This window comes from Panthera pardus, unplaced genomic scaffold (genome assembly GCF_024362965.1).
Source record: "Panthera pardus isolate Hobbes unplaced genomic scaffold, ASM2436296v1 HiC_scaffold_10, whole genome shotgun sequence".
NCBI lineage: Eukaryota > Metazoa > Chordata > Mammalia > Carnivora > Felidae > Panthera > Panthera pardus.
The window spans coordinates 2994649-3021468 of NW_026526655.1; the positions used below are offsets into that span (position 1 = coordinate 2994649).

The window sequence follows — 26820 nt, forward strand, 5'->3', positions numbered from 1 at the left end:
GGCTGGGCACCACGTGGGGACAGACAGAGGGGTATTTTTAGCTGCAGTCTGCACTGGGAGGGGGAGGGGAGGGAGGGAGAGGCCGATCGGTGGGGGGGGGGGGGGAGAGATCACACTCCTCCCAGGCCGTCTGCTCTGAAAGCCCACACTGGCCACGTCAGGAAGGCTGAGGTCCCCCAGGCCCCAGGGGCCAGGACACATAGCAGGAAGCATTCTAGGGGGACAGTGGAGCCTGTGTGAGGGACTCAGGGGCACATGGGGGCCCCAGCTCAGGGCCTGGGTGGCAGGAGGGCCTGGGAGGTACTGGCTTCTCCAATGGTCATCGACAGGCACCCCAGTGGCCTCCGTCCACCTCCCAGTGGGGGACAGTAAATATCACGCAGGCTCGTGAGCAAAGGCTTTCAGAACTCGGGGTCCAGGGTGGTGGTAGGGAAGTCTTTGGTGGTTAAAGTGGTGCCCGGAGAGGTAAGAAGGCATCCCTGAGTGCTCCGCCAGGCTGGTGACAGGGACGCTGGATCCAGAGGCTCCAGGTCATATCACGGCTTTGGCCTTGGGGCAGCCCCGGTGTCATCATGAGTTGTGAGAGCCAAAGATGGCTAAGAAATGGGGTCATCTAAAAATACAGCGGCGGCTTGCAGCCTCCCCTGCGGCTCTGTTCACGATGGTCCCCGGGGAATCCCTCAAGTCTGCTTCTCCGCTAGGCCCGGGACCTGGGCCGCTGAGGCAGGGTCTCTGGACATCTCTCATGCCAGTGGTCAAAGCAGAACTTCCCAGCCAAGGACCCGCAGGTGCAGGGAGAGCAGCCCGCGGCCTGGGGTGGCCAGGTGAGGGTCCGCCTGTCACCCCTCCTTCCTTCAGCCACCATTGTGCAGTGTGCGGGATGTGCAGGGTCGGGGGAGGGCCAAGTTCGCCGGAGGCCTCCTGCTACCTCCCTGGGACTGGCTTGCTGCTGTTACGGGGCAGAGAGGCCCAGGTGGCTCCCGGTGGGACAGCCCTCGCTCCTGGCAAAGTCGGGCAACTTCTCAAGGGTATCAGGGGATCATGACAGCTTGATTCCTGGATGGATGACACCTGTGCTGCCAGCACAGCTGCTGGCCCTGCCACCTGCTGGGGAGAAGGTTGTGAGCTGGGGACCCCAGTCCCTGCTCTCACGATGCATGCAGTCTAGTTGAGAGCTCAGTTGTCACACACATTACTGCCACGATTGACTAGCTAATCACCGGTCCGCAGGGTGCTCCCTATTCTGCTCACTCCTGCTTCCTGATTCCATGCTTCCCTCCCCAGCCCGGCTCAGCCCAGTCCAGCCCAGCCCACCCCAGCCCAGTCCAGCCCAGCCCACCCCAGCCCAGTCCAGCCCAGTCCAGCCCAGTCCAGCCCAGCCCAGCCCAGCCCAGTCCAGTCCAGCTCAGCCCAGCTCTGCCTGGCTCTCCTCCTGCTTCAGATAGTCCCAGGATTTCCCCCCAGCCTTCGGCGTCAGCCTCAAGTGGTTGCAGGGGGAAGGCGGGTACTCATGGATGTCTCTGGCTCTCACCTATCCAGGACCACCCCGGGGAGGCCACTGGACGGGGAACAGAGGGGTCAGTCTGCCCTCGTGCTTGCAGCCAGAACACGAAGGGTTAACGTGCACCCAACCCAGCTGGAGGAAATGAGGACAGGGTATTCCGACGACAGGCCCCCGTCACAGGGAGCTGCCTCCCCTTGGGCACAGCACTGTGCTGTGCCAAGAACGGAGGCCTTACGGGGACTCGCGGAGAGGAGACTCAGCCCCTCACATGACAGGTCAGTTTGGGAAACCCGATACCAGGAGCTCAAAACAGATCTTTCTCAACAGATTGCTCCTGAGTGGTGCAGTTCTTAAAAATATGCTGCTTGTTTCTTTTTATGATGATAAAACTAACACACGTTCATTGCAGAATGTTTGGAAAACACAGAAAAATGTGAAGCAGCAAAGGGCCGTCCCCATTAACACACGGGAATCTTCCCTTCCAGCCTTACACTTGTTGACGGTAGAACGGCCCCACGTGTGTGTGTGCGTGTGTCCTGTTTTATCATTTTATGTTACATCTCAAGTATTTCCCATGTGGTCAGTCTTTGGCAAGAGGATCTTCAAATTTCACCATACTGCGGATATATCACACTTCAAGAATTTGAAGTGACCTCTCGTCACTTCTATTACTGGACGTTCGGGCTGTGTCATCTTGGACTGTGGTAACCAATATGGTGCCACCTCTGTGTCTCTTCCCCCGGGACAGATTCAGAGTGTGAGATCACCAAGTTAACACATGGGATCGTCTTTCCGGCTCGATGCACCTACCAGAGAGTGGTCCGGGATGGGCGGCTGAGGCGCTGTCTCCAGCAGGAGGTAACACGGTCCCATACACTTGGCCCGGCACCGTCAGGCAGTGAAAGCCATCCCCGCGCACCTGACCCGCCCACGCCTCTTTGGGCGTCTTACGTCTCCACTGGCTTACCGTGTCTATTTTTCCGTCTGGGATTTATTTTGGGAATGGGGTGCCATAAGGTCATGCTCCCCTCTCCCCCAAGTAGTTTACCAACACTCTCAGGACCATTACTGACGATGCCTTCTTTCCCCCACGGATGTGCTGTGGTGTCTTTATCTTAGGGCAATGTTTTCTGTGTGCAGTATCTCAGCTTTCTCCGTTGTGGACTGTTGATCTGAGTGAAGCGTATCTTGGGGTTAGAACCACCTGGGTTGGTGGACTTGGGCTCTATAATATGTCTTCACATCTGAAATGTAAGCCTCTCCATCACCCTTCCCCGTAAATCTTCTTGTGTATTGTTGTTAGTTACCTGTGGCTGCGTAACAAATGGCCCTAAAACCTGGTGTCTTAAGACAACAAACACGCGATCTCACGCAGCCTCATGGCCCTGGGGCACTTGAGCAGGTGCCTCTGCCTCAGGACCTGTCCTCAGCTGGCACCCAGGGGTCAGCCAGATTGCAGTCATCTGAAGGCTGGACTGGGGCGGGAGGCCTCACTTCTTGCCTGCACGGGCCTCTGTTACCTGCACGGCCGCAGGCTTTCCCCAGAGAGAAGGGAGCAACGAAGATGGGAGTCTTTATTACCCACCCGGAAGCGAGAGCGGTCCTTTCCGCCCTGTTCTGCAGCCCAGTCCGGGAGGGATACACAGGATGTGCTATCAGGACGGGGGGCCCTGGAGGCCCTCTTGGAGGCTGGCGGCCACAGTTGCATTTGTTCACTGTTCCTTTCATATGAACTTCAGAGTCATTTAGAGGGAGGAGGAGGAGGAGTGGGGGAAGGAGGGGAAGGAGGGGAAGGGGGGGAGGAGGAGGGGGGAGAAGGAGGAGGGGGCGGGGGAAGGAGGAGAGGGGGAGAGAAAGGGGGAGGAGGGGGAGAAAAAAGAGGAAAGGGAAGAGAGGGAGGGGGAAGGGGGAGGAGGGGGAGAGGGAGGAGGAAGAGGGGAGGAGGAGAGGGGGGAGAGTGGGGCTCCGCATCCAACCTGCACGTGTTGGTGGCAAGGGCGGCATCTCTAACACAATCGCTAGTCCTGAGAAAGGTGACGTTCCCTCCCCACCTTTGGCACAGCTTCGTTTTTCTTCGTATCTGTCCCGCACACATTGACGGGGCCGGGATGGGGTTTCCTTTCCCCGGTGTTTTGCCAGCTCACTGGGAAGCTCCTGGGCTTGGCACTGGTCTGCTCGCCTCACTGAAGTCTGCAGCTCCGCACGCCTGTATCTGGGCAATGGGGGTTTCGCCAGCTGGCCGACAGGCTTCCGGGCACCGAACAGGCTTGGAGCTGACAGTGTGGCCTTGCTGGGGTCAGCCCGACTCCGCAGGGATCACCTGCTCCCCTCAGGGGAACTGCTGGTGGGCTGGGGGTTTCCAGGCCGCTGAGCATCAGAATCGCCTGGAACGTCTTAAGGACAAAAATGGCTTTCCCAGCACCGGCCTCGGCCGAGGGACCCAGAATTCCTGGGGCTGCTCCCGGGACACTGGGCTTCTGTACAGCCCGTAGGAAGCAGAGTCTGCAGAAGGGCATCTGGGGAGTCGCCCCTGAGAGCCCAGCACAGGCGCCCGCGCCCTCTCCTTCCTCCCAGGCCTCAAAGCTGGGTCCCAGCCACCACCTCACCCCGCTTCGGGCAGTTCCACCGGGACCCCAGGTCTTCCTGGAACCCAGGATGGTTGTGGGGCGCCCCCTACTGGCCTTGGCCCAACCCACCCCTGGGACACTGAGGTCCCAAGGCCCTGGAGGGACTTGCCCGAGGCTACAGGGAGTGAGCAGGGACCCCCCAAGTCAGGTGGCCCCCTGCGCAGTGCTGTCCTGAGCACCCGGGGCCAGCACCCCCTGAGGCCAGGTCTGTGTGCACCGCGCACCCCCTCCCGGCCCCCTCCGTTGCCAGGCCCTCGAAACAACAGGGTCGTGCAGGCGGCACGAGAGGAGGAGGGAGACATCAGAGTGTCGGCCGCCTTCAGCCGCCAGGGCTCCCCAGCCCCACCCTCAGAGCCGCACCCCTGCCGGGTCTGGACGGCAGTGCCCTGGGGACCAGCCGTCATATAGCTCCGGTGGTCACACTTGGGGACCAGGAGCCTGGAGTTGGCGCCCTGCTCATTAGAACCTGCTCCACCGCAGGACAGAGACGCCTCCCACGTGGGACTCAGTGCACCCTCTCCACGACCCCCGGAGAGGGCAGGTCAGCACCACAGCCCATTTTACAGATGAGGACGTGGAGGCTCTGTGGGGCTGAGGACGTTGGCTCTCGTGTCTGGTGGAGCTGGGGACAGGGGGCTCGGTGCCCACCCAGTGCCAGGACTCTCTCAGGGCACGGGCGGCTGTCCCCTCGCTGTGGGCACGGGAGACAAAAAGCACAGTGAAGGCCGGCCGGGAACGGGGGTCTTTATTTGCGAACTCACGCGTGGGCCGGGTCCCCGGGAGGGCACAGAGCCTGAGCCAGCGGCTCCTCCCCCTCCCCCCTCCCCTGGGCGTCCGGCTGTGTGTTCCATCCAGCGGTGAGCCTGCCACCCACCAGGCTCTGCAGGCAGGCGAGGACCCTGCAGGGGACCTCTGTCCCAGGAGGTGTGACTGCAGGAGGCGGTTCCCAGAGGAAGGTTCTGGAAACCTCCCCCCCCCCCCCCCACACACACACTGCCTGCTGGGGCAGGCACAACTGTCCTGTGCTCCTCCCCCCAAGCCCCCTTCGCTCTGGGCCAGCCCTCCTCGGGCCCGTGGCCTGGGTGCAGGCCACCCTCCGGGGGCCAAGTCACATCCGTGGCCAGCCATTCGGGGCTTGTCCCTAGAGCCCCTGGTGCCATGTTCGCTCAACACCCTGCAGCACCTGGGCTGTCCTCTGAGGGTGAAGGGTGCGGGTGACACGGGGCGGGAGGGGGGGCACACAGGAAGTGACTGTGCCTCGGAACCTTCCATCTGTATGTTCTCTGATCTAACAGCGCACATCTGAGGGTGGGGTGCCAGCCTCCTGTGCCCAGAGTCCCCTTCAGACACTGGTTCTCTGCGAAAAATTCCTTATGTCCCTGCTCCCCCGAGCCTGCAGGGGGGGCCCTGCCGCTGCCTTGGGCCGTGTGGCCAGGGCGGCTGGTCAGCTGGAGGAGAGGACAGGAGGCCCAAGGGAGGCTTCCTTTCGGGGCCCGGGTCCTCTGGAGCGCCCGGGGGGAGCAGGGCACAGCAGCAGAACACGAGTCTGTCAGTGGGGCCGTACTGACCGGCGTGGGCCTTGTCTCTGACCCAGAGAATTCGGGAAGGCCTGACGGGAAAGCCGCTGGCCCATCGAATCCCGTTCTCTCCAGCCCCCAGCTCTGTCACCTCACGGACGGAGACAGAGGCCTGGGGAGGTGAAAAGGCATGGCCCAAGGTCGGCAGGAGGCAGAGAAAGGCTGTGGACGTGGCCGGAGCCACCGGTGCTGGAGATGCGGAGGGGCGTGACAGCAGGAGACTCGGCCCTGGAAGGAGAGCCCGCGGGGAAACCCGGGCCAGCATCCCAGGGGCCCGGAGGACACGGGGGCAGACGGCCTGGGGCTGGAGGGCAAGGCTTCTAACCTCAGGGCCGGCTGGGAGGCAGAGAGGGCTCCTCGGTCCCTGGTGAGGATTCTGAAACTGAAACTGAGTCGCATAGTGGGGGTGGAACCCGGCAGGGGTGGGACTGGACGCGGCCATCGGCACACCGAGTGAGTGTCCTGTCGAGTGTCGGCCAGCCCGGCCTCGGGGCCCACCCGGCCACCAGGTGGGGGGCAAAGGAACGAGCAGGGAGAGCCAGAACCCCTTCCCACGCCCCACTCCCAGAGGCAGGCTGCCGGCCGGTCTCACTCTCCAAAGCTGAACATCTCGGCTTCTTTCTCCTTCCAGAAGGCGAAACTGCGGTCGATGTAGCCACAGATGTCCTCGCTGTTGAAGCTGCCCCGCTGGCAGCCGGACCCCGGCCTCTGCGCGGGGGGCTCGGCGCCGCTGCTGCTGGGGGCGGCGGCGGGGGGCAGGGGCCCCAGGGGCGTCAGGCCCGACTTGCGGCCGGGCTCCGCGTCCCAGGCGGGACCTCGGCTGGAGCCGAAGAAGCGGGCTTTGATGTCCTCGAAGCCGTCGGTCCAGGCGCGGCGGCCGGCGGCCACCTCGTCCGTCACGGCCTTGTGGAAGGCGCGCACCGCGTCCCAGCCGTGGGCGCCCAGGTGCTCGAAGACCTCGAAACACAGCAGGTGGCGCATCTTGCGCTCCTCGGCCGGCAGCTCGCACTCCAGGAGCCGGAAGTAGCCCAGCATGAAGAGGTCCAGCGTGAGGCCGCCGTAGGGCACGGGCGCCCCGTCCACGTGGGGCAGGAACTGCTCGGGGGACAGCGGCCCACGGGGCCGCCGGCTCAGCCGCCGCAGCTGCCGGGCCGGCACGTGTGCCATGATGGCCTTCCAGTTGCCCAGCAGGTGGGCGATGACGTGGCGCTGCTGCCACAGGTGGCCGAGCCGGGGGCCCTCGCTGGGCGGCGGGGGCGGTGGGGACGGCGGCCCAGGGCCCCCCGCCGCCTCCCGAGCGGGCGGCGCCGCGGCGCGGCGGGCCTCCAGGGTCCCGCAGGCCGCGGCCTTGAGGGCCGGCGCGTCGGCCGACTTCTTCCAGTGGCTCAGGAAGAGCGTCACGATGCGCTCCTTGCGAAGGCTGGCCAGGTGGGCGCCGGGCGCGGCCCCCGCCTCCGACGGGGCCTCCTCGCGGCCGATGCCCGAGTCGCTGGCCTCCTCCGCGTCCCCCGGCGCGGGCGCCCCTCCCGCGGGGCTGCTGTGGGGCTGCGGGGCTGCGGGCCAGCAGCCTCTCGGGCACCGCCCGGCCGGGGCCCCCGGCCCCCAGGGGCCCGGGTTTGGGGCGCAGGACGGGCCCGGAGCGGACTCGAAGTTGCCGCGCAGCGATCGCACGGACACGCCGCACTGCTGGATCTCGCGCTGCGCCTCGCTTCTGGGGGGGCCGGCGGGGGCCTCCGCGTGGGTCTCCCGCGGGGGCCTCCCCTCGCCCTGCACCAGCCCGTTCACGCCCTTCAGCAGCAGGGACATGCTGCGCACCAGCCGGGCGACGTGGCTGCACCAGAAGGGCAGGGGCTGCTCGCCGCGCCCCGCCTCCGAGGCCCCCGAGGGGCCCTTGGGCTCCGCCGCGGGGGCGGGAGCCTCCTCACCCTCGGGGCCGGGCGCCCGGGGCAGGAAGCGGCTGTGGACGGTGATGCTGACCAGGGGCGCGGGCAGCAAGGCCTGCAGCTCGGCCGCCAGGCGGCCCAGCTCGCTCTCGTACTCCTGGCAGCGGCGGCGCAGCTGCAGGTCGGCGATCTGCTTCTCCAGGTAGACCAGGTCGTCCTCCGTCAGCAGCTCCCCAAAGGGGCCCAGGATGGCCTGGTGCGTCTGCGAGTACCGCCAGGCCGCCGGCTCCGCGGGGCCCTCGCTCCCGCTGTCGCCCTGGAGGCGGGGAGGCCGGGTCAGCAGCGCCCCGAGCCGAGCCGGCAGAGGGCACGTTGCCCCCGAGGGTGGGCTGGCCCCCGGTGCTGCCACGGACCCCGGCCCGGCCCCTCAACTCCAGCGGGCCCTCGGCCGGACTTAGAGAATAAACCGGGAGGCTGGCCGGCCCCAGTCCCGAGTCTGAGGCTCGGGGCAGCCACTCTGCCCTCTGGGCGCCCCGTCTTTGCCCTCAGAACGGGGTACCTCTGCTCTGCTCTGCCACGCCCACATCCTAATCTCATCTCCTCAGCGTTTAATCCGAAGGCTCTCTCTCCTCAGACCCCTCCCCGCCCCTCCCGCCAAGCTCCAGAGCCTTCTGCGGTTGGGTGGCTGCTTCTGGGTCTCTGCTCTGGGCTCTCCTGCTGGCTGCCCTCCCCTCACCCCCAGTGCTCACGGCCTGTGGGACAGGGACCCCGAGCTGGCCCCCTCTGGGCTCTGTGCCAGCCCGATTACAGCTCAGGACCCCTGGGGGAGGAGCCCCATTTCACAGGTGAGGGGCCTGAACCACCACCTGCTTTTGCCCAGAGGCCTGGCGCTGTCTGGTCCCGGGCAGTGCTCTGTACGACTAAGTTCTGATTGCCGGGCCCAGCGGGCCCAGAGCACGGAGCAGAGCCTGCGCCGGACGAAGCCGACAAAACCGGATCCCTCCAGGGTTAAGACTGGAGCTACTGTGCACACGACAGCTAGGGGGAGCTCGCTACTCGGCTCAGATTCCCAAAGGCTCCCCAAAGGCCTGACACTGAGCAGTCCTGTAACATCCGCCTGCCCGTTCCCTCTCTGACCTCACCTCTGTCCGTCACACCTCATTCACTGCACTCAGAGGGACCAGCCTCCTCCTGGTCCTTGGGCTGCCCACTCATGCCTCAGGACCTTTGCACTTATTTTCTCTCTGCTTAGAATCACTTGTCCCAAATTCTCGCAGGGCTCCTCTCTCCTTTCTTTCTGGCCCCTGCTCAAGGCCACCTCCCCAGACAGGCTGCCCCTGAGCACCCGTATGGAATCGTCACTCCCCTTCCGCCTGCTCTGCTTCTCTCCATGACACCTGGAATCACCCTCCCTGCCCCCCCCCCCCATCCGGTGCCCAATCACCCTGTCTTCCCTGCTGGAACGTGAGGGCTGGGAGCGCAGGGCTGGTCTCCCTCACTGCCTAGAACACGGCCTGACACGAGGTAGAGGTGGGATAAAAATGGTTACATAAAACAACACGTGGAAATAACACCTCTAACCAGGTGAAGAAGTTCCCAGCTCCCTGATCTGGTTCAACTTCATCGTCTGGCAGAGGAGGAAGCTGGGGCCACAGAGGGGCACGCAGTGGGGCGCCCGGTCGAGGTGTGGGCTCAGGCCCTGCACCTTCCCCGTCCACCTGCCAGGACAGAGCCTTCTGCCCCGCCTCCACTCTCTACCCCTTGGCCCCGCCCCGCCCCACCCCTCTCCGGCAGGTCCCCGCCCCTGCCCCGCCCCCTCTCACGCCCCGCCCTGCCCCACCGGGCCCCACCTGGGCCTGGGATTCGGGGTCTGCGCCCAGGCGGGCTTGCAGCTTCCGCACCATCACCTGCCGCTTCCACTCTGGGATGGGTCGGCCGCGCTCGTCCTGCGTGGGCACCAGCCAATCGAGGTCGCCCGAGGGCAGCCTGTCCAGGTGCAGCGTGGCCAGGCAGTCTGGGGCGTCCCCCGCCGCCATCTCCTCTCCCTGTGCAGACCCGGGTGGGTCACTCAAGTCCCTGAGGGGACCTCCCCCCCTGCCCCGGGACCGGTGGGGAGGGCCACATGGGGTGAGCAAGGCCCAGGGAGGAGGGGGTGGGGACAGGCCAGAGAAGGGTGGGGAGACCCAGCCTGGTAAGCGTTGGCTTCTGAGGGCAGGGACCCCTGGTGTTCTGTGGGATCCAGGTATGTGAGTGAGGCGATCTCTGACTGAGAGAAGCAACCCCGAGATTCTTCCCTTGTTCTATATATGGCAGAAGAGGTTGCCATGTGGATGGGCAAACTCATTTGGAGAGCAGTTACATAGGGAAAGTCTGGTGGCCAACTCTGAACTGCAGGACTTGTCAGAGCCTTTAAAATGCTGTGTGCCCTATAACTCTCCAAGAGGGACAGCACCATGCAGCATTTCCCAAACTTGCACCGGACATCTCAGGGGCTGAGAGTTCCTGGCACCCTTTCAAGGAAGGGGTGGGTTGGATTTATAAAGGCCTTAGGCCCAGAAAAAAAAAGGAGAGAGAGGAGCTGGCCTCCTCCAGTGGGTCCTGGGCTGGGTGGGAGCCCCTGAGGAGGAGGGCAGTAGACTCCAGGCCCACCCCCCCCCCCCCCATGGACAACTGCATCTCTGCCCCGGAAGTGACCTGGCTGGGCCACACAGAATACTGATGAGAGGCCAGGTGAGCTTGGGGGGTTGGCTGGGGGGCCTTGGGAGAGGGACGAGGAGGCAGGAGGCGTACCGCGGGGACGGCGGTGGTGTCGGTGGTGACCCTTGGGGGCGCCGCGCAGGTTATCTGCTCCCTCGGCAGAGGTGGGTCATGCTGGTCAGGCCAGGCTGGGCTGGGAGACTCTACTGCGGGGGGAAGGGAAGCAGAGTCAAGGGGCTTCCCGAGAAGGCAGGGGTGGGGGGTAGAGAACCCTGGATCTAGGGCAGAGCTGGTATTCCTGAAGGACTCCTAGACTTGCAGCCAAAGTTGCAGCCAGCCCCCAACAAAGCGCCCGGGGACCCGGGGTGCTGGACCTCTGCGGGCGCCTGTGGGGCTTTCCAAGCCTGGCCAGTTGGAGAACCTGCATTTTAGCCCCTCACCCGCCCCTGGAAGGAGCGGGGGAGGGCACAGGGTGGTCTGGGGACCTAAGGCAGCCCCTCCCAAAGCATGCCAACACGCACACCAGGGCCACACCCTGAGCGAGAAACAGGTCCTGCACCACACACGCGCACACACGCACACACACGCACACACTCCTCCGTGGGACTGTATAACCACAACCCACTCCACGAAATGGTGCTAACCCTCACAAATGTGGGGCCTGCTGAGATTTTTCGTGTTCCGTTTCAATTTTTTTTAATGTATATTTATTTTTGAGAGAGAGAGAGAGCATGAGCAGAGGAGAGGCAGAGAGGGAGACACATGTCCGAAGCAGGCTCCAGGCTCTGAGCTGTCAGCACAGAGACCGACACGAGGCTTGAACCCACAGACTGTGAGATCGTGACCTGAGCTGAAGCCAGGCGCTTAACCGACTGATCTACCCAGGCGCCCCTCCGTTTCAATTTTTGGTAGAACGGCCCTAATTCCCTAACAGTCAGCGGCCTGCCCCTGCCAGTCCGTGGACATCCCACCTGCCGGGGGCTCCAACCAACAGCAGCAGATCCAGAAGCGGCCTGGGCCCCGGTGACCTGACCTTTGAGATTTACCTCTCTCTGGACAAGCCAAGGCCCAGGGAGGGAATGAGGCTGCCCAAGGTCACACAGGCAGGACGTCCAGGCCCTGGGGGCTCAGAGCTCACAGAGGGACCCCGGAGGGCTGCGCAGAGGGCCAGTTAATTGTAAGTGTCCTTTATGGAAAATGTTGATCCTCCCTTTAAAGAAGCAACCCAGACAGTAATGGAAATTTGGGAGAAGCTGGGGGCTGGGTGGTGGGAGGGATGACCCCAACCGTGTCCTGAAGCTCTTGTGGGCCCGGCTGCCTGGAGTCCACTGCTCTCCCAGCCCCCCCCTCAAAGGACCTCAGAGGCGGGGCCAGCAACGCCCACTCCCCCACGCCTATGGTCCAGGCCAGTCTCCCCTGGAGACGTGTACTCACAGGTGGGGCTCCTGAAACCCGAGCCCCTCATTCCATCCTCCGGGGCGCGCCTGGCAGCTGACAGTGGAGGAGGGGGAAACGGTGGTGGCGGCGGCGTCATCAGGAGGGGCACCTGGGGGTGGACACGGACCTGGTCAGCAGGAGGCCCCCGTGAGCCCGGCTTGGGCGCCGCATGACTGGTGGGGTGGAGGGGGCATCCGGCAGGCTGGCCGTGGCCCAGTGTCCCTGGCGGGGGAGGAGGGCTTGGAGAGGGTGAAGTGCGCAGGAGTGAGGTTCTGTCCTCCCGTGTCTGCCCACCCCTCCATGCCTGGTGACCAGGACTCCTCGCGCTCCCCGTGTACTTGTCTCAGTGCCGTCACTCACCGTGCCCCCGCATGTGGCCACCACCACCGGCAGGTGAGCCCCCCCATCTAAAGGCCTGGCTCAGCCTTTCTCTGGAACCAGCTTAACGCGGCAGCTCCGGGGGCTGGGTCAGGGCCAGGTGTCCAGCCTGTGCTTACCTCTCTCTGGCCTTATGAGACATGCGTGCACACACCTGCACCCGTGCACTTGTGCACACACTCACACATGCGTGTGTATACACGCGCACGCACACACACATGTACACATATATATGCGCGCCCCCACATACACGCTCATGTACACGCAACCCCCCTCCCTGACCGTCCCGGACTTCCGTGCTGAGACGAAGTGCCTCGAGGGCACCCCCCTCTGATAAGAGAGCAGAGTCCCCGCCAACGGGCACAGAGGGAAACCGCAAGGCATTTAGAACACTTCTCAGAGCCACAAGCAGGGGCTGTGGGGCTGTGGCCTCACCTCGGAGCAGTGGTGTAGTGCCCAGGCCACCCCCTCCCCAAGGCCACTTGGAAACAGAGATCACCGAGTTCAGTCCCAGGGAGCTTGGTGGTTGGGGAAACCCAGGCCCGGCACTGCAGGGGCACCCCAAACTCACCCCCATAGCCTGCCCCATGTCCAAGGCAAGGCACAGACCTGCCTCTGGCCACCTCCCCCACCCCCAGCACTGACAGGTGGCAGCCAGGAAGAGCCTTTGACCTGGAGCTCTCTCCCCAGCTCAGCCCTGAGCAGCCTCAGCTTTTGGGACCGACTGACGGAAGCCAAGACTTCTGGGCCAGCTGACTAGCCAGCAGGAGACACGGGGCGTGCAGGCCACTCTAACAGCACAGGGGTGCCAGCACGGGGACAGTGCTCACCTCCTTGCCCCCTGCGTGTCCCTCCTTCGGCAGCAGAGAAATCACTTTTTGGTTTAAAGATGAAAGTTGAAGTCCGGCCGACGCCGTCTCTTGGACGGCAGACCTCGGGGCCCCGGGCCGCGTCACGGAGGCCCTTCTGACACCTGATTGCCCCGGCTCGCGTCTCCAGCCAGTCGGACCACAGCCGCACCCCCCTCAGCACCCCACCCTGGCCGTCAGACTGGAGCTCCTCACCCCTCCTTCCGCGGGCAGCGGAGGCTGGACACGCCTCCGGGTTGGGGCTGCAGAGAGCCCCGAGCAGGACAGAGGACATGGTTCAAAACAGCCCCACGTGGGATGTGTGGCCTGTGGCCGGGACCCGTGTCTGGAGGGTGTGGCCCATGTTGCAGCGCCGTTTGATGCTCTGCTGTCTCTGTCTTAAAATCCTTAATCATTTTGGGGGCCCTGGGGGGCTCATTCGGCTGAGTGTCCAACTTCGGCTGCAGTCATGATCTCACGGTCTGTGGGTTCGAGCCCCACCTCGGGCTCTGTGCCGACAGCTCGGAGCCTGGAGCCTGCTTCGGATTCTGTGTCTCCCTCTCTATCTGCGCCCCGCCCCTGCTCATTCTCTGTCTCTCAAAAATAAATGTTAAGAATTTTGTTTAAATAAAAAAATAAATTTCTTAATCATTTTTGAATAAGCAGCCCCAAATTCGTCGTGTGCTGGCCCTGCATGTGATACAGCTGGTCCTGCTGGGACAAACCCCTGGGTCACTCTGAGTGTCCCCTTGCTCACATCCTGATCCCACCTCCCTGCGAGGAGGCACTGACTGACCTCAGCTCGGCGGTGCCCTCAGGAGAACCCCTGGCCCGCACCCGAGTGTCTCCAGACGCTCCATCGCTCTCCTGTCCAGGCCCCGCGGCCCACTGTGGCCACTGGAAAGGGACACAGCCTGAAACCCCGTCTGCCCGGCCACCACGCACCTCACACCTCAGTCCTCGCGGGAATCCGTGTGGAGATCCCGGGAGCCCCGGTGGGCTGGGGTGCGTCCGCCGGCCCCCCGGCCCGGGAGGACCCGCAGAGATGGGCCGGGCTGTGCACGGGCAGCTGCAGCCGTCCTGGGCTGTCAGGACCTGTAGCAGCTGCCGCCCCGGGGAGAGCAGGAGGTGTGGCATTAATATTTGAAGGCGGAGGTATCGGGTGGCCAGGCGGGCTTGGGGTGGCTGTGGGATCCCTTACCATGCACCTTAACCCTCCACGGTGCAGGGGAGCAGACCGTCCGGGGATGCGGGCGGGACTGAGATCCCTGGGTCAGACAGAGGGATCCTCTGGTACAGAACCCCTCTCCCACAGCCCCCCGGGGAGCAGACGGGGAGACAGGATCAGAGAGGGCAAGGGGCTTCCTCAAGGCCCCAGAGCTGGGATGCGGGAGAGCTGGGATCAGAATCTTATTTGAGCCCCTAGTCCTTGCTCCGGGAGGCCCTCGGATCACTGCTCCTTTGGTCCAGGGGCATCAGCAGTAGAGGAGGAGGCAGATGGGTGGCCCTCGGGGGGCGGGGTGGGGGGGCTGGCGCCAGCTGGGTCTCTCGCACTCCTTCCACGGATGCAAGTTCTGGCTGCATTTCTAGGGACAGACCCAGAGGAACCTTGTTGCTCCCAAATAAAATGGGGGTCCCCCAGGCTCCACCATCCCTCCCCCACCTCCTGTGTGCCCAGTAGCCATCTGGGCCCATATCACATCACGCCGGGACCCAATAAAACATGATGCTTGCTCTCTGCAACGTGCATTGGACCCGGGACCCTTGTGCCGTCTTCCAGCATCCACGACACAGACGTTTGCTGGCTCACGACCTTCAAGCAGGGTTGAGTCAGACCCCAGACCCTGTGGCACAGCTAGAGAGCCTGGCCCTGTGGTCTGACGGAGGACGGCTGAGCCCCGGGGGCGCCCGCACCACAGGGTCCCCCTGCTGCCCAGGCCCCTGCCCCGCCAGGACTCCCCCTGCTTCCTGCCCGTGCCTGGGAGCCCTCGGCCCCTCCGCTCTCAGGGGTGGGGGGCACAAATCTCCCCACCCCCTGGAGGACTGCGGACTCAGCTCGGGCCACAGTGGCCTCTCAGGCAGGGGGAGACGAAAGAGGCCGGCAGTTGGTTTGAGGCCCAGGGAAATGGACTTGGGCCCCAGAGTGGCACCTACAGCCTGGGAGACCTCGGGGCTGAATCCTGCTCTACCCCTCACCAATGAGAAGCGCTGGGGAGCCACTCCCCGGGCCTCGGTTTCCTCACCTGTAAGTCAGGAAGATGAGGGGTTACGGGGGGCTCCTGGCAGGACCCGGCACCGGTAGGGCTCGGACCTGATCCCCGTGGTTACCCTGGAGAGGTGCTCACCCGGAGTTCTAACCGGGTCCGCTGTGCAGCTTCCCAGGTGGCGGGAAAACCGGCATCCTGACAAAGCGAAGCTGCCCGGAGCCGAAGGAGCACGGATACTGGGCAGGACACCACTGCCCCCGAACCGGGCAACTGGCCGGAGGCCGGCAGACATCTGGGCCTGGGCTGGCGCCCTTCCTGCGGCCTGCTGTCTTTTCCTGTTTTCGGTGAGATTTGAGCAATGCTGTGCCCGCCATGCATTATACATAGAGGACAGCTGTGGCGAGCAGGGTTACAGGCCTGTAATGCCACCCGGGCGGAGAAAATCATGACCCACAGATGGGTGCCGGACACCGGTCACCATGGCTGAGATTCAGTTACTGGCCGCACAGCCAGGCCCCACCTCTCCCTGGAGAGGAGGCTGTCCGAGGGAGTCCCTTGCCCTCTCTGGGCCTCAGTTTCCCCAGCCGAAAGGAGAGGGTCCTAGAGTCCTTCTGGACCTAGGGGAGGGACTTAGCCCCCACTGTGCATCTCCTCTGCCTTCACAGGGCTCTTCAACCCTGTTTTACAGATGGGAAAACTGAGGCTCGGAGATGCTCAGAACTCGCCAGTGCTACTACCCAGCCAGAAGGAGCCACCCCAACCCCGGAGGGAGGGAGTACAGGCCTGGGGGTGAACAGGACAGTCCGGATGCTCTGGAAGGTGCTAGGGGGCTCGCCCCTCCCCTCCTGGAGGGCCGTGCTCGACACCTGAGGCCGCTGTTCATCAGTGCCACCACCTGACCAGGACTTCACTCACACCCGGCCCTGCAGCTGCCGCCCCTGGAGCCCCTGCCCCACCCAGGTCAGAGAGGCCCAACCCCTCACTGTGCAGAGCGGTGCCTGAGAGCCAGGAGGGCAGACAGACCTGGCCCAGGCTGAGGTGGGGCCTGGCCTCCCTGAGCTGTGGGCAGGGCCTGCCTCGCCACCAGCAGCCCGGTCTTGTCCCCCGGGCCACGTCTCTGGAGACCCACGACCTCCCCGGGGCCAGAGCAGGCTGTCCTGTGGTGCGGAAGATGACAGCTTTGGCCTCTCCTGAGCCCAGCACAGGACGAGGCCGGCACGGCCACCTGTGGATATTGCGTTTCCATCAATATTGCATTAGGCGCACAGCTCCCACTCCCGGGCCCCGGGGCCCACAGCTGACGCCCTGCCCTCCCGTGGGGCCAAGCCTGCGAGCGCGAGGCAGGCGGCCTGGGAAGGGGGACATGCCAGCCACAGGCGAGGGACTGGCCTGCTGCCCTGGGCGCTCAGCGAGGCAGAAGGGAGGCTCCGGTCCTCACCCCGAGTCCCACACGGGCTCCCCCAGCTCCCCGCAGACACAGCAGTGAGCCCGGGGTGGGGGGGCCACACGGTCGGCCCAGACTGGTTGGGGGAGCCCCAAGAGACCAGAATTCTGTCTCGAATCCTATGGTGATACCTGGGAGACGGCCAGGGCAGCAAAACCCCCCAGCAGCTTGGGACGGGCCGGTTCTCCACGGCCCGGGGAGTCAGGAGACCGCAGAACCCCCGGCCCCCAAAAGAGCTGGGCAAAGAGGCCAGGGGGTTCTGGCAGGTGTGCTGGCACCTGGGGATGGAAAGCGGAGGTCAGGGTCGCTGCCCCGACAGGCTGGGGACGGGCCGGGGACCCCACCCTGAGGCCAGGCGGGACCTGCTCCCCGGCAGCCGAGCAGCGCCCACCCCACCTCCTGATCTCACCTTCCAGGTTGGCCCCAGGAACCACACAGGGACCACACAGGGGCTGCGAGGGTCCCCGAGGGCCGGGACACTCCTGGCTTGTGGCCTGGGAAGCTCCGCCCACTACACCGGGAACCTGCCGAACCCAACCAACTCCTCGAACCCGAGCCCAAAGGCAACATACGTACATCATTCCGCAAATAAATTACTTCAAGCAGTAAGTTCTCGTTTCTCAAACCACAACAGCAGGGCACTGACATGTGCCCCAGGGCACCCGAGCTGCCCCGAACTGCAGCGAGCCTGGGTGTGGGTTTCAGGTGGCGGTGACAAGAGGCTCCTGGCAGGGGCCGGGTGAGGACTGTCCCACAGGCCCAGGGAGGCCTGCAGCTCTGCCTCAGTTGGTCCTGGATGCTCCTGAGGGAAAAAGAGGCACGGCAGCAGTGCCACAGTGAGACCTGGCTTTGGGGGGCGGGAGGCAGCTTCCCGGTGGACCTCAGGCTCTCACCCGGAAATGGGGCCAGGTGGCCCCAGGGACACCTTCCGAAAGGGTGGCCACTAAAGCAAAGCGGCAAGAGCTGTGGCAGGTGGGGACTAATCTGTCAGAGCAACTGCCTTGGGCCTGGAAGGGGGGAGGGATGGGCGGGAGGGACCCGGGGTACCAGGCTCCATGCGGACCACACCGCTGACTCCAAGCCACCTGTGTGCCCGGCCCCACCCACTCTTCATTCAGGCGCACTTGAGGTGGCCTGCCGTGTGCGGGGGGCTGGCCCAGCAGGATGCGTGGGATCCTTGTCCCACGGATGGGGAAATGGCTCGGTGGGGTGTGGAGCCACGAGGGCCACGCCGAGATGGGGGCACGGGGCTGGAACCTGCTGCCTTCTGCCTTCAGGATGGCCACGGGGCTGGCACCTCACCAAGGACCCAGGGCCCTGCTCCTGCCCCCAGGGTATCCTCAGTCTGACAACGTCACCCCACAGGAGTCCCGGCCAAGGTCCAGCCACAAGCCCAGCCCTGGTCTCGGCCATAGCCCTGGCCCCTGCCCCGACCCGTCACAGCCCCGGTGGGAGCCCCAGTCATGGCCCCTGTCACAGCCCTGTCATGGCCTTTATCACGGCTCCTGTCACGGCCCCAGTCACAGTCCCAGTCCCAACCTCTCTCGCGGCCCCTGCCATGATCCCTGCCATGGCCCATCACGGCCCCTGCCACAGCCCTGTCACGGCTCCGTCACGGCCCCGTCACAGCCCTTGTGGCTGCCCGGCCCCGGCCCCGGCCCCCGGCCAGCTGACTTGCGGCGCTGGCTCGGTCGCGGCCAGGCCCCTTCTCCTGGGAACAGCATGGCGTCCGCAATGAGCTTTGTCTCTAACTCGGCCATCAGGGCGGCAGGAGTCCCGTCACCCCGGCCCCCGGGGACGGACGGGGACTGTGGAGCTTACCGGCCGGGCGGCCTCCTGCAGGAAGCGGGCGCAGTCCCGGTGTCCGTGGTAGTCGGCCAGGTCGGCTGCCGTGCACCCATCTTTGTCCCGCAGGGAGGGGTCCACGTGGTGGGAGACCAGCGTCTGGCAGCACTGCAGGGAGGGGGCACACGAGCGACCGCTGGGCTACCCGCCTGAGCCCACGGCGCTCACCAGGTGCGACAGAGAGAGGGCGCCGTGCCCGCCCCACCTCACAGGTGGGAAACCGAGGCCGCCGACAGCCGAGGGACTTGCCCAAGGCCCCGCCGCCATTCACTGCAAGGACAGGGCTTGAACCCCCGCGCCCCACCAGGCAGCAGCACGCCCTCGTCCCGGACAGAAACCGAGGCACCCGCAGTAAGGAACTGGCCAAGGGCTCAGCCGGTGAGCAGGCGGTACGGCCAGCATGGGGGCTCGGCCCTGCCCTCGTAGTCCGTGCCCGGGCTCTAAATGCGGAACCGGTGTCCGTTTCCACAGCAGCGCTCAGAGGTGTGTATCATTCTCATGCTTAGAAACAGGAAAACGGAATGATGGCCGGTTACTGCCGGATTCGTGAACAGGGGTGGGTGATTCCAGAATGACGGAGGTTTAGGTCTGCAACTCTGCGAGGTGGCTGTGCCGGCAGCGGAACAGGCGGCGGATGGATCCCATCAGGGAGCAGAGAAACAAGGCCCCAAGGACAATGTAAAACATGGACTAAATGTAGAAGCCGCCTTCCTAAAGCATCACGTGGGTAACTAGGAATCAGGCAGGCTCAGGAGCCAAGGAATATCCGGAGGGATGAACCCACCACTCAGAGCTGTCTTTGCCCCTGGGCACCTGGGGGGGCTCAGTCAGTTAAGCATGGACTCTTGTTTTGGCTCAGGTCATGATCTCACGGTGCGTGAGTTTGAGCCCTGCACCGGGCTCCATGCTGTCAGTGTGGAGCCTGCTTGGGATTCTCTCTCTCTCCCTCTCCCTCTGGCCCTCCTCCACTTGTACTCTCTCTCTCAAAACAAATAAGTAAACTTTAAAAATGAAAAAAAGAAGAAGAAGAACTGTTTTTGCCCTAAGAGCACGCTGACACGCTGAGAAACGGTTATCTTTGGCAGCCTCGTGGGACTAGGGAGACCAGTCAAAGCTTACAGTCTTCCAAAGATGAGGGCTTGACCCTCATAGAAGAGGTAAACCAGAAGTCAACCAGCCCTCTGCTTCCCATCACTTGGTGGTCCAAGGAACCTTGAGCCTGGAATGTGGCCTGAGATCCTGGGCTTACAATTCCCATGTGTGTCCAACAGGCAGAGGGAAGCAAGATATCACCCAAGGCCTCACATGACTCCTACAAATTATTTTTCAAATATAAGTTCCAGCATACAGTCAGACAAAATCAGGAGCACAAAGAAATAAGACACCAGAACCAGAACTAGAAGATCCAACCGGCAAGGAGATAGACCCACAAAGACCTGGGAACCCAATAGATAGAACACAACTGTGCTTCCTAATTTCAAAGGAATAAAAATCAAGCTTGAAAATGTAGGCATGGAATTATAAACTATGAAAAGTGACGTGGTAGATTTGAGAAATGAGTATCAGTAGGTCAGGAACATGGAAATAATAACCAAGTTAAAAATCAAAGCTGTAGGATTAGTAAACTGAAAATTGGGCAGACGCAGCACAGACAGACAAAAAGATGTGAACAAAAACACCAGCAGACACAAGAAGGCCTAAAATATGTGTGGGGCACCTGAGTGGCTCAGTTGGTCGAGCGTCTGACTCTTGGTTTTGGCTCAAGTCCTGATCTCAAAGTTTGTGACTTTGATCCCTGCAATGGCCTTCATGCTGACAGCATGGAGCCTGCTTGGGATCCTCTCCCCCTCTCTCTCTGCCCTTCCCCTGCTCTCTCTCTCTCTCTCTCTCTCAAAATAAATAAATAAACCTTAATATTTTTTAAATAAATAAAATATGTGTAATAATAATCCCAGAAAGAGATGAGAAAGAGAATGGGTGCACAAGTCACTGAAGGGATAATGGCTGGGAATTTCACGGGACTTCTGGAAGCACCAAAGCACAAATTCAAGACGCTCAAGCAATCCCAAGTGAGAGAAATAAAAAGCATTCCAACTCAGGTCATAGTGAAATTGCAGAAAACCAAAGACAAAGTGAAAAACCTTAAAAGCGACAAGAGAAAGAATGATTATCTTCAAAACCATGGTCCCTCTCAGCTGACTTCTTTGTAGAAACCACAGGCAATGAATGAATGACATTTTCAAAGCGGTGAAAGAAATAAGCTGAAACGACGAAACTACAGTTCTATACCCAGCAAAACTATTCTTCAATACTGACAATGGGATAAAGATGTTTCCAGGCAAACAAACAAAACAAAACTAAGAATTGGCCTGCAACAAACCCACACTAACAGAACATCTGAGGCATCGGCTTCAGACTGAGGGAAAGGGATCCTATATGGAAGGCTGGAGAAGCCAGAAAGAATGAAGATGACAAAATGGTAAATTTGTGGATAACTTTAAGCCTTTATTCCTTGACCAAATGGAAAACAATAATGTCAGACAGTTTTTTTAAAACTGCAGAAAGAGAACACATTAAAAATGGTGACCCCATTGCATTCTAGCCTCATCGACACCCTGCAGACTTTCTTGCTCCCTTCCTTCTTGCTACTGGCCTCTAGGCTGTACCTTGAAAAGCTCAAGTCCATCCGCAGGGAGCTGGGGGTTGCCAGGGACCATCATGCTCACCACGTGGAGAAGGCTTTGCGCAAGAGCTGGGGAGGCAAGTCCTTCCCACGTGCCTCATGGCACCAGGCACCATTCTGGAGTGACACGTGGACCATTGATTCAGTCCCAATGTCACCCTGTGAAGTTTGTTACTGTGCCTGCCATTACACAAGAGGACATGAGGCACGGAGAAGGACAAGAAGCCTCCCCAAGGTCATACAGCTGGATTCACAGCAATGGCACTAAGACCCCATGATCTTCATAGGCACCCTAGACAGAGGAGCATCACAGGACAGTGCAGGGCTGGAAGAGACCTCGAGGAGAAATTAGCCCAGAGTCCCCCATGCCATCAGTCCCAATGCCCCCTCTTTATTACAAATATTTTCTGATACCCCATTCACTATTCTAACATGAACTCTAAATATAATGCAATTTGCTTGCACGTGTAATAATTTCTATACATTTTTGAAAAATTTTTAATGTTTATTCATTTTAGAGAGAGACAGCACAAGCAGGGAAGGGGCAGAGAGAGAGGGAGACACAGAACCTGAAGCAGGCTCCAGACTCTGAGCTGTCAGCACAGAGCCCGACGTGGGGCTGGAACCCATGAACCATGACATCATGACCTGAGTCAAAGTTGGCTGCTCAACCGACTGAGCCACCCAGGCGCCCCTAATAATTACTATATTTATATTTTATAAGTATTTATTAATAATCATTAGTGACATTCTATTAATAATAATTAATATATATTTTAAAAATTGCTACTACACTCTAATATACAGGAGAAAAAAAAATTATAATTTAAAAGACATGCATTTTATTGTGTGAATGTTTGGGCACGAATGCACCAAAGACAAAGTCTGATGTCAGTATCGTGAAAAAATGAGAAAAGCATTGAAATGGACAAAACAGATTACTGAGTGTCCTGCTTAGGACACTCTGGTGGTTATTTCTGCCTTTCATTCACTGCCTTAGAGCCAACTACTCTGCAAGCTGTAAAAAAAAAAAAGTTCATATTATAAATACAAAGTTCATAATATAAATATAAATTATAAATATATATACTGATCTTACAGTTACACTTCAAACTGCGGAGACTCAAACATCAGTGATGCCATGTTCCCAGACAGTGAGTAGTTCTTACTAAAGTGCTAAATAAAATACTATCTGCCCTCAACACACACAGTGGGACCATTCTTGGGAAGGTCTTATATGTACTAAAACTATGAGAAATGTTGGGGTGTGTGTGTACACATATATCTGCATTTAGATTCCGAGCTTAGATAATTACATATACTTGAGCTGGTTCAAAGCCCAAGTAATTATAAACAGGTTTTCACCGACACGCATGTCAGAGCCATTGGGAAATTGTGTGGGGCGTGAGACCTTCTGTCATTTTGTGCAGGACTGCCCGGTAAATAGCAGGTCCCCTAGTGTCCCCTCCACCACAACGCACCTTGATCACTGGACCAACCAAAACCAGCCCTGAAATTTCCAACACCCGCCACAGAGGGTGCTGCCCTGTTGAGAACCAAGTACTCCTTGGTCACGTGCTAAGCAGGTGCTCAATCACTATGTGTTGGATGAGCGAGTATCTGAATGAAGGAGAGCGAACGGGTACACATCAGAGGGTCTGACCAATTAGCCTCTCATAGGCGCAGGAAGTCGACCGAGGCGATCATGCTCAGAATGCCTTTAGGGACTCCTGCAATACTCAGGAAGCTCCCTTCTTGAATTAGCAGCAACTCGATGTTAGGTAGAGAACTACCAGAGAGTTATAATCACTTTTCTAAACCTTGAGGGAACCTCATTTACACCTGTCTTCTGTGGTTTCCTTCTCAACCTCGACACCAAAGCCCCAGACCACACCCCCTCTGATGGCAACTTCCTGCAGCGTGCCCTCCTCTCGAGATCCCGATCCCATAGCAGCCTCCTGATGCAGCGTGAAAACTGCAGAGAGGCTGCAAGGCCTGCCACGGGGGACCGCTTGCTGCCAGCAGGAGCCCCTCCTCTCTGCTCCGTTCTAGCAATCTGGCCACATCTAGCCCTCTCCCTCGCCAGAAATCCTGCTCCTTCCCATGTTCAAATCGCCTCGGTGAGAAGCATCGTCTCTATGAATTCTTCCTAGATGAGCTCAGCTAATGCCATTCACACAGACAGTTCTTGAAACTGTATATTAGAATCACCTGGGGTGTTTTAAAAAAGTCCTGATACTTGGAGGCTCCAACTAGAGCCAATTAAGCCAGGACGTCTGGGCGAGTGGAGCAGCCCAGGTGTTAGGATATTCTAAACCCGTCCTGGAGATTCCCAGGGTGCAGACAACTTCGAGAACCAGTGTGCCAGCACTATACAAAATGTTAGCAAATGAAATTCAGCTATAAGAGATACATATAAGATAAGAGATAAGAGATACATATAAGAGAGACAACGTATCATGATCAGGTGGAGTTTGCTCCAGGAATGCAAGGTTGGTTTAATATTGTTAAGAGTAATCAGAGTAGAAAGCAAGGTCTTGAAGAGCTATTTGCACACCCACTTCCGCTGCAGCATTGTTGACAATAGCCGAGAGGTAAAAGCAACCCAAGTGCCCACTGGGGGATGCACAAATAGAAGCGATGTGGTCCATCCACACACCGGACTATTAGTCTTAAAAGGGAAGGAAATTCTGTCTTGTGCTACCACATGGGTGAAACTTGAGGACATTCTGCTGAGTCAAACAAGCCAGTCACAAAAGGATAAATACTGTATGATTCCACTCATATGACATTCCTAGAGTAGTCAGTCACGCTCCTAGGGACAGAAAGTAGCAAGGCACGTGCCAGGGGCTGAGGGAGGGGGAGTGGAGAGACGTTCGATGGGGACGGAGTTTCAGTTTTGAGAGATCAGAACCCAGAGATCTGCCGTACGACAGTGTGCATATAGTTACCACCACCATGCTTAGAGATGGTTAGGAGGGTAAGTTCTATGCTACGTATTTTTTACCTCAATTAAAAAAGCAAGTAAGTATGATTCGCATCATTCAAAGCATAAAGACCGTGATATAGTAAGACAAAAAATATGCTAAACAATCATTGCTCTCCTTTGGAAGCTGCTAGGACACCAGCTCTTTATTCCGAGGTTTTATTTTTTTAATCGGTGGGGGTGGGGCACCTGGTTGCTCAGTCAAGTGAAGCATCCGACTCGTGATTTTAGCTCAGGTTGTGATCTCACAGGTGTGAGGTCGAGCCCCAAACTGGGCTCCTTGCTGGGAGTGGAGCCTGCTTAACATTCTCTCTCTCTCTCTCTCTCTCTCTCTCTCAAAACAGACAAACAAACAAAAAAACAGGGGAGGGGGGGGACTGTCCCAGCTGAAGAACCTAAGGAGATATGAAGACCAAATGTAGTGTGAGGGGACACCCGGGTGGCTCAGTCTGTTAAGCGTCTGATTTCGGCTCAGGTCATGATCTCATGGTCCGTGGGTTCGAGCCTCAAGTTGGGCTCTGTGCTGACAGCTCGGAGCCTAGAGCCTGCTTCGGATTCTGTGTCTCCCCCGCTCATGCTCTCTCTCTCTCTCTCAAAAATAAACATTAGAAAAAATTTTTTTTAATGTCGTGTGATATCTTGGAGGTAATTCTGGAGCAGAAAAAAGACATTAAGTAAAAAACTAAGGAGATCTGAATGAAGTATGGACTTTGTTTAGTAATACTGTATCAACTTTGGTTCATTAATTGTGACCGATACGCCATGCGAATTAAGTTGCTAATGATAGGGGAAAACGGATGTGAGTCTGTGGGGATTCTCTGTATTCATGTCTCAATTGTTCTAGGAATCTAAAATCATTCTGAACTATTATAAAATAAGCATTTATGGTAAAGTTGTGGGGGAGACCAAGCGTTATCCTATATTTCCTGGACGGAGTATATTTCTGGCACTGTTTATGGATTAAGAGCCTCAACAGGCAAACCTCTAGTGCGTGGCCCTTGTTTAGCGATCACACTGTAGTCGGGGAAGTGGACGCGGGATGACATCAGCAGGCTGGACGTGAGGTGACGGCAGGACCTTACTATGAATTATTTTTACTTGTGATGACGGTTTGAGGCTGTGATAAAAAAAAACCAAACAAAGGGAGTCCTCATCTCTTGGAGACGTTTGCTAAAGAATTTTTCTTTTTCTTTCTTTCTTTCTTTCTTTCTTTCTTTCTTTCTTTCTTTCTTTCTTTCTTTCTTTCTTTCTTTCTTTCTTTTTCTTTCTTTCTTTCTTTCTTTCTTTCTTTCTTTCTTTCTTTCTTTCTTTCTTTCTTTCTTTCTTTCCCTTTCCTTTCCTTCCTTTTTCTTTCTTTCCTTCCTTCCTCTTTCTTTCTTTCTTTCTTTCTTTCTTTCTTTCTTTCTTTCTTTCTTTCTTTCTTTCTCTTTCCTTTTCTTTATTATTTCTGAATAAAACAATGTGCTATCTCTGGTTTGCTCTTAAATAACCCAGTGGCAGGGGGAAGGGCTGAAGAAGGAACAGCGCCCAGACGGGTAAGTTCTTTTTTTTTTTTTTTTAATTTTTTTCTAACGTTTATTTATTTTTGAGACAGACAGAGACAGAGCATGAACGGGGGAGGGGCAGAGAGAGAGGGAGACACAGAATCTGAAACAGGCTCCAGGCTCTGAGCTGTCACCACAGAGCCTGACATGGGGCTCGAACTCACGGACCGCGAGATCATGACCTGAGCCGAAGTCAGACACTTAACTGACTGAGCCACCCAGGCACCCCTAGACGGGCAAGTTCTGATCCCATGCTCTTTTGTGGGTTTAGAATTTCCAGAATGAAAAGATTGAAAGGAAATCTGTTCTCGGCTTTGCGGCCTGAGTTATTTTATGTTTGTATGAAGGAGGCTCGGACTCTTGGCTCATCTGGTCGACTTCTTGGGCTCGTGTAGAGCGTTTCATTTGAAGGAAGCCCCCACTGTGGCCGCCGTTCTCAGCCGCACCGACTGGCTGGGCTCAGGGCTCCTCCGGTCCCTCTGAACTCGGGGTTCCCTCACCTCCTTGGACCCTTCTATTGTCACGTAGCGGGACAAAAAGCAAGACCGACTCACCCTCTTCTCCCAGGCCTGCCGAGGACTGTCCTGGCCCCACCTGAGGCTCGCCCTGCCCTCCGACCCGCTGTCGCCTCCCTGCCTAGGTAGGGGATGGAAACCGGGGGGCGAGCCTGGAGGGCCAAGTGGTGGCCTGGAGGAGGAGGGAGGGAGGGAGGATAGCTGGAGCGGAGCGAGGGGAGGAGCGGAGAGTCAGAGGAAGACAATTTCCAACAAGCGGCTGTGCACTGGGATGGGGGCTCCTTCGCCTTCTTTGAAAGGAACGAGCGTCTTCCCGTGACTCTTGCTTGTGACGGTTGCTCTTCCTTGACGCCTCTGACACCGGGCCACCTGGGCCCCGGGGACACTGTGGCTTCCAGCCGGGAGCAGCCGTCCCCAAGCGTAGACCCCAAATGGGATACCTAGCTGCAGCCGATAAAGCCCTCCCTCTCGACTGGCCTGCCTGGCACCTTGCAGCAGGCTGGGCCCTGGGGAGGGTCGTGGGAGGCGGCCTCCCCCTTTGGAGACCACTATGTGGGGCTGGGGGTGGGGCAGGTGTGCTTTGCCCTTAGATATTCTCTGGTCCTGCCTTTACGTGAGGTCTCTGTGCTGGTGGTGCCCGTGCAG

The 26820-nt window shown here is 59.3% G+C and overlaps 1 protein-coding gene across 1 annotated transcript; it reads right to left on the reverse strand.

The window, feature by feature from the left end:
- Nucleotides 1-6174: 6174 nt before the first annotated feature.
- Nucleotides 6175-11955, reverse strand: ESPNL (espin like). Its single transcript, XM_019445380.2, has 4 exons — nt 11723-11955; nt 10382-10494; nt 9442-9636; nt 6175-7907 (listed from the first exon to the last, which is right to left on the reverse strand). The coding sequence occupies exons 1-4, from the start codon at nt 11820-11822 to the stop codon at nt 6297-6299; spliced, it is 2019 nt and encodes a 672-aa protein (XP_019300925.2). The 5' UTR covers nt 11823-11955; the 3' UTR covers nt 6175-6296.
- Between the last annotated feature and the right edge of the window lie 14865 nt (nt 11956-26820).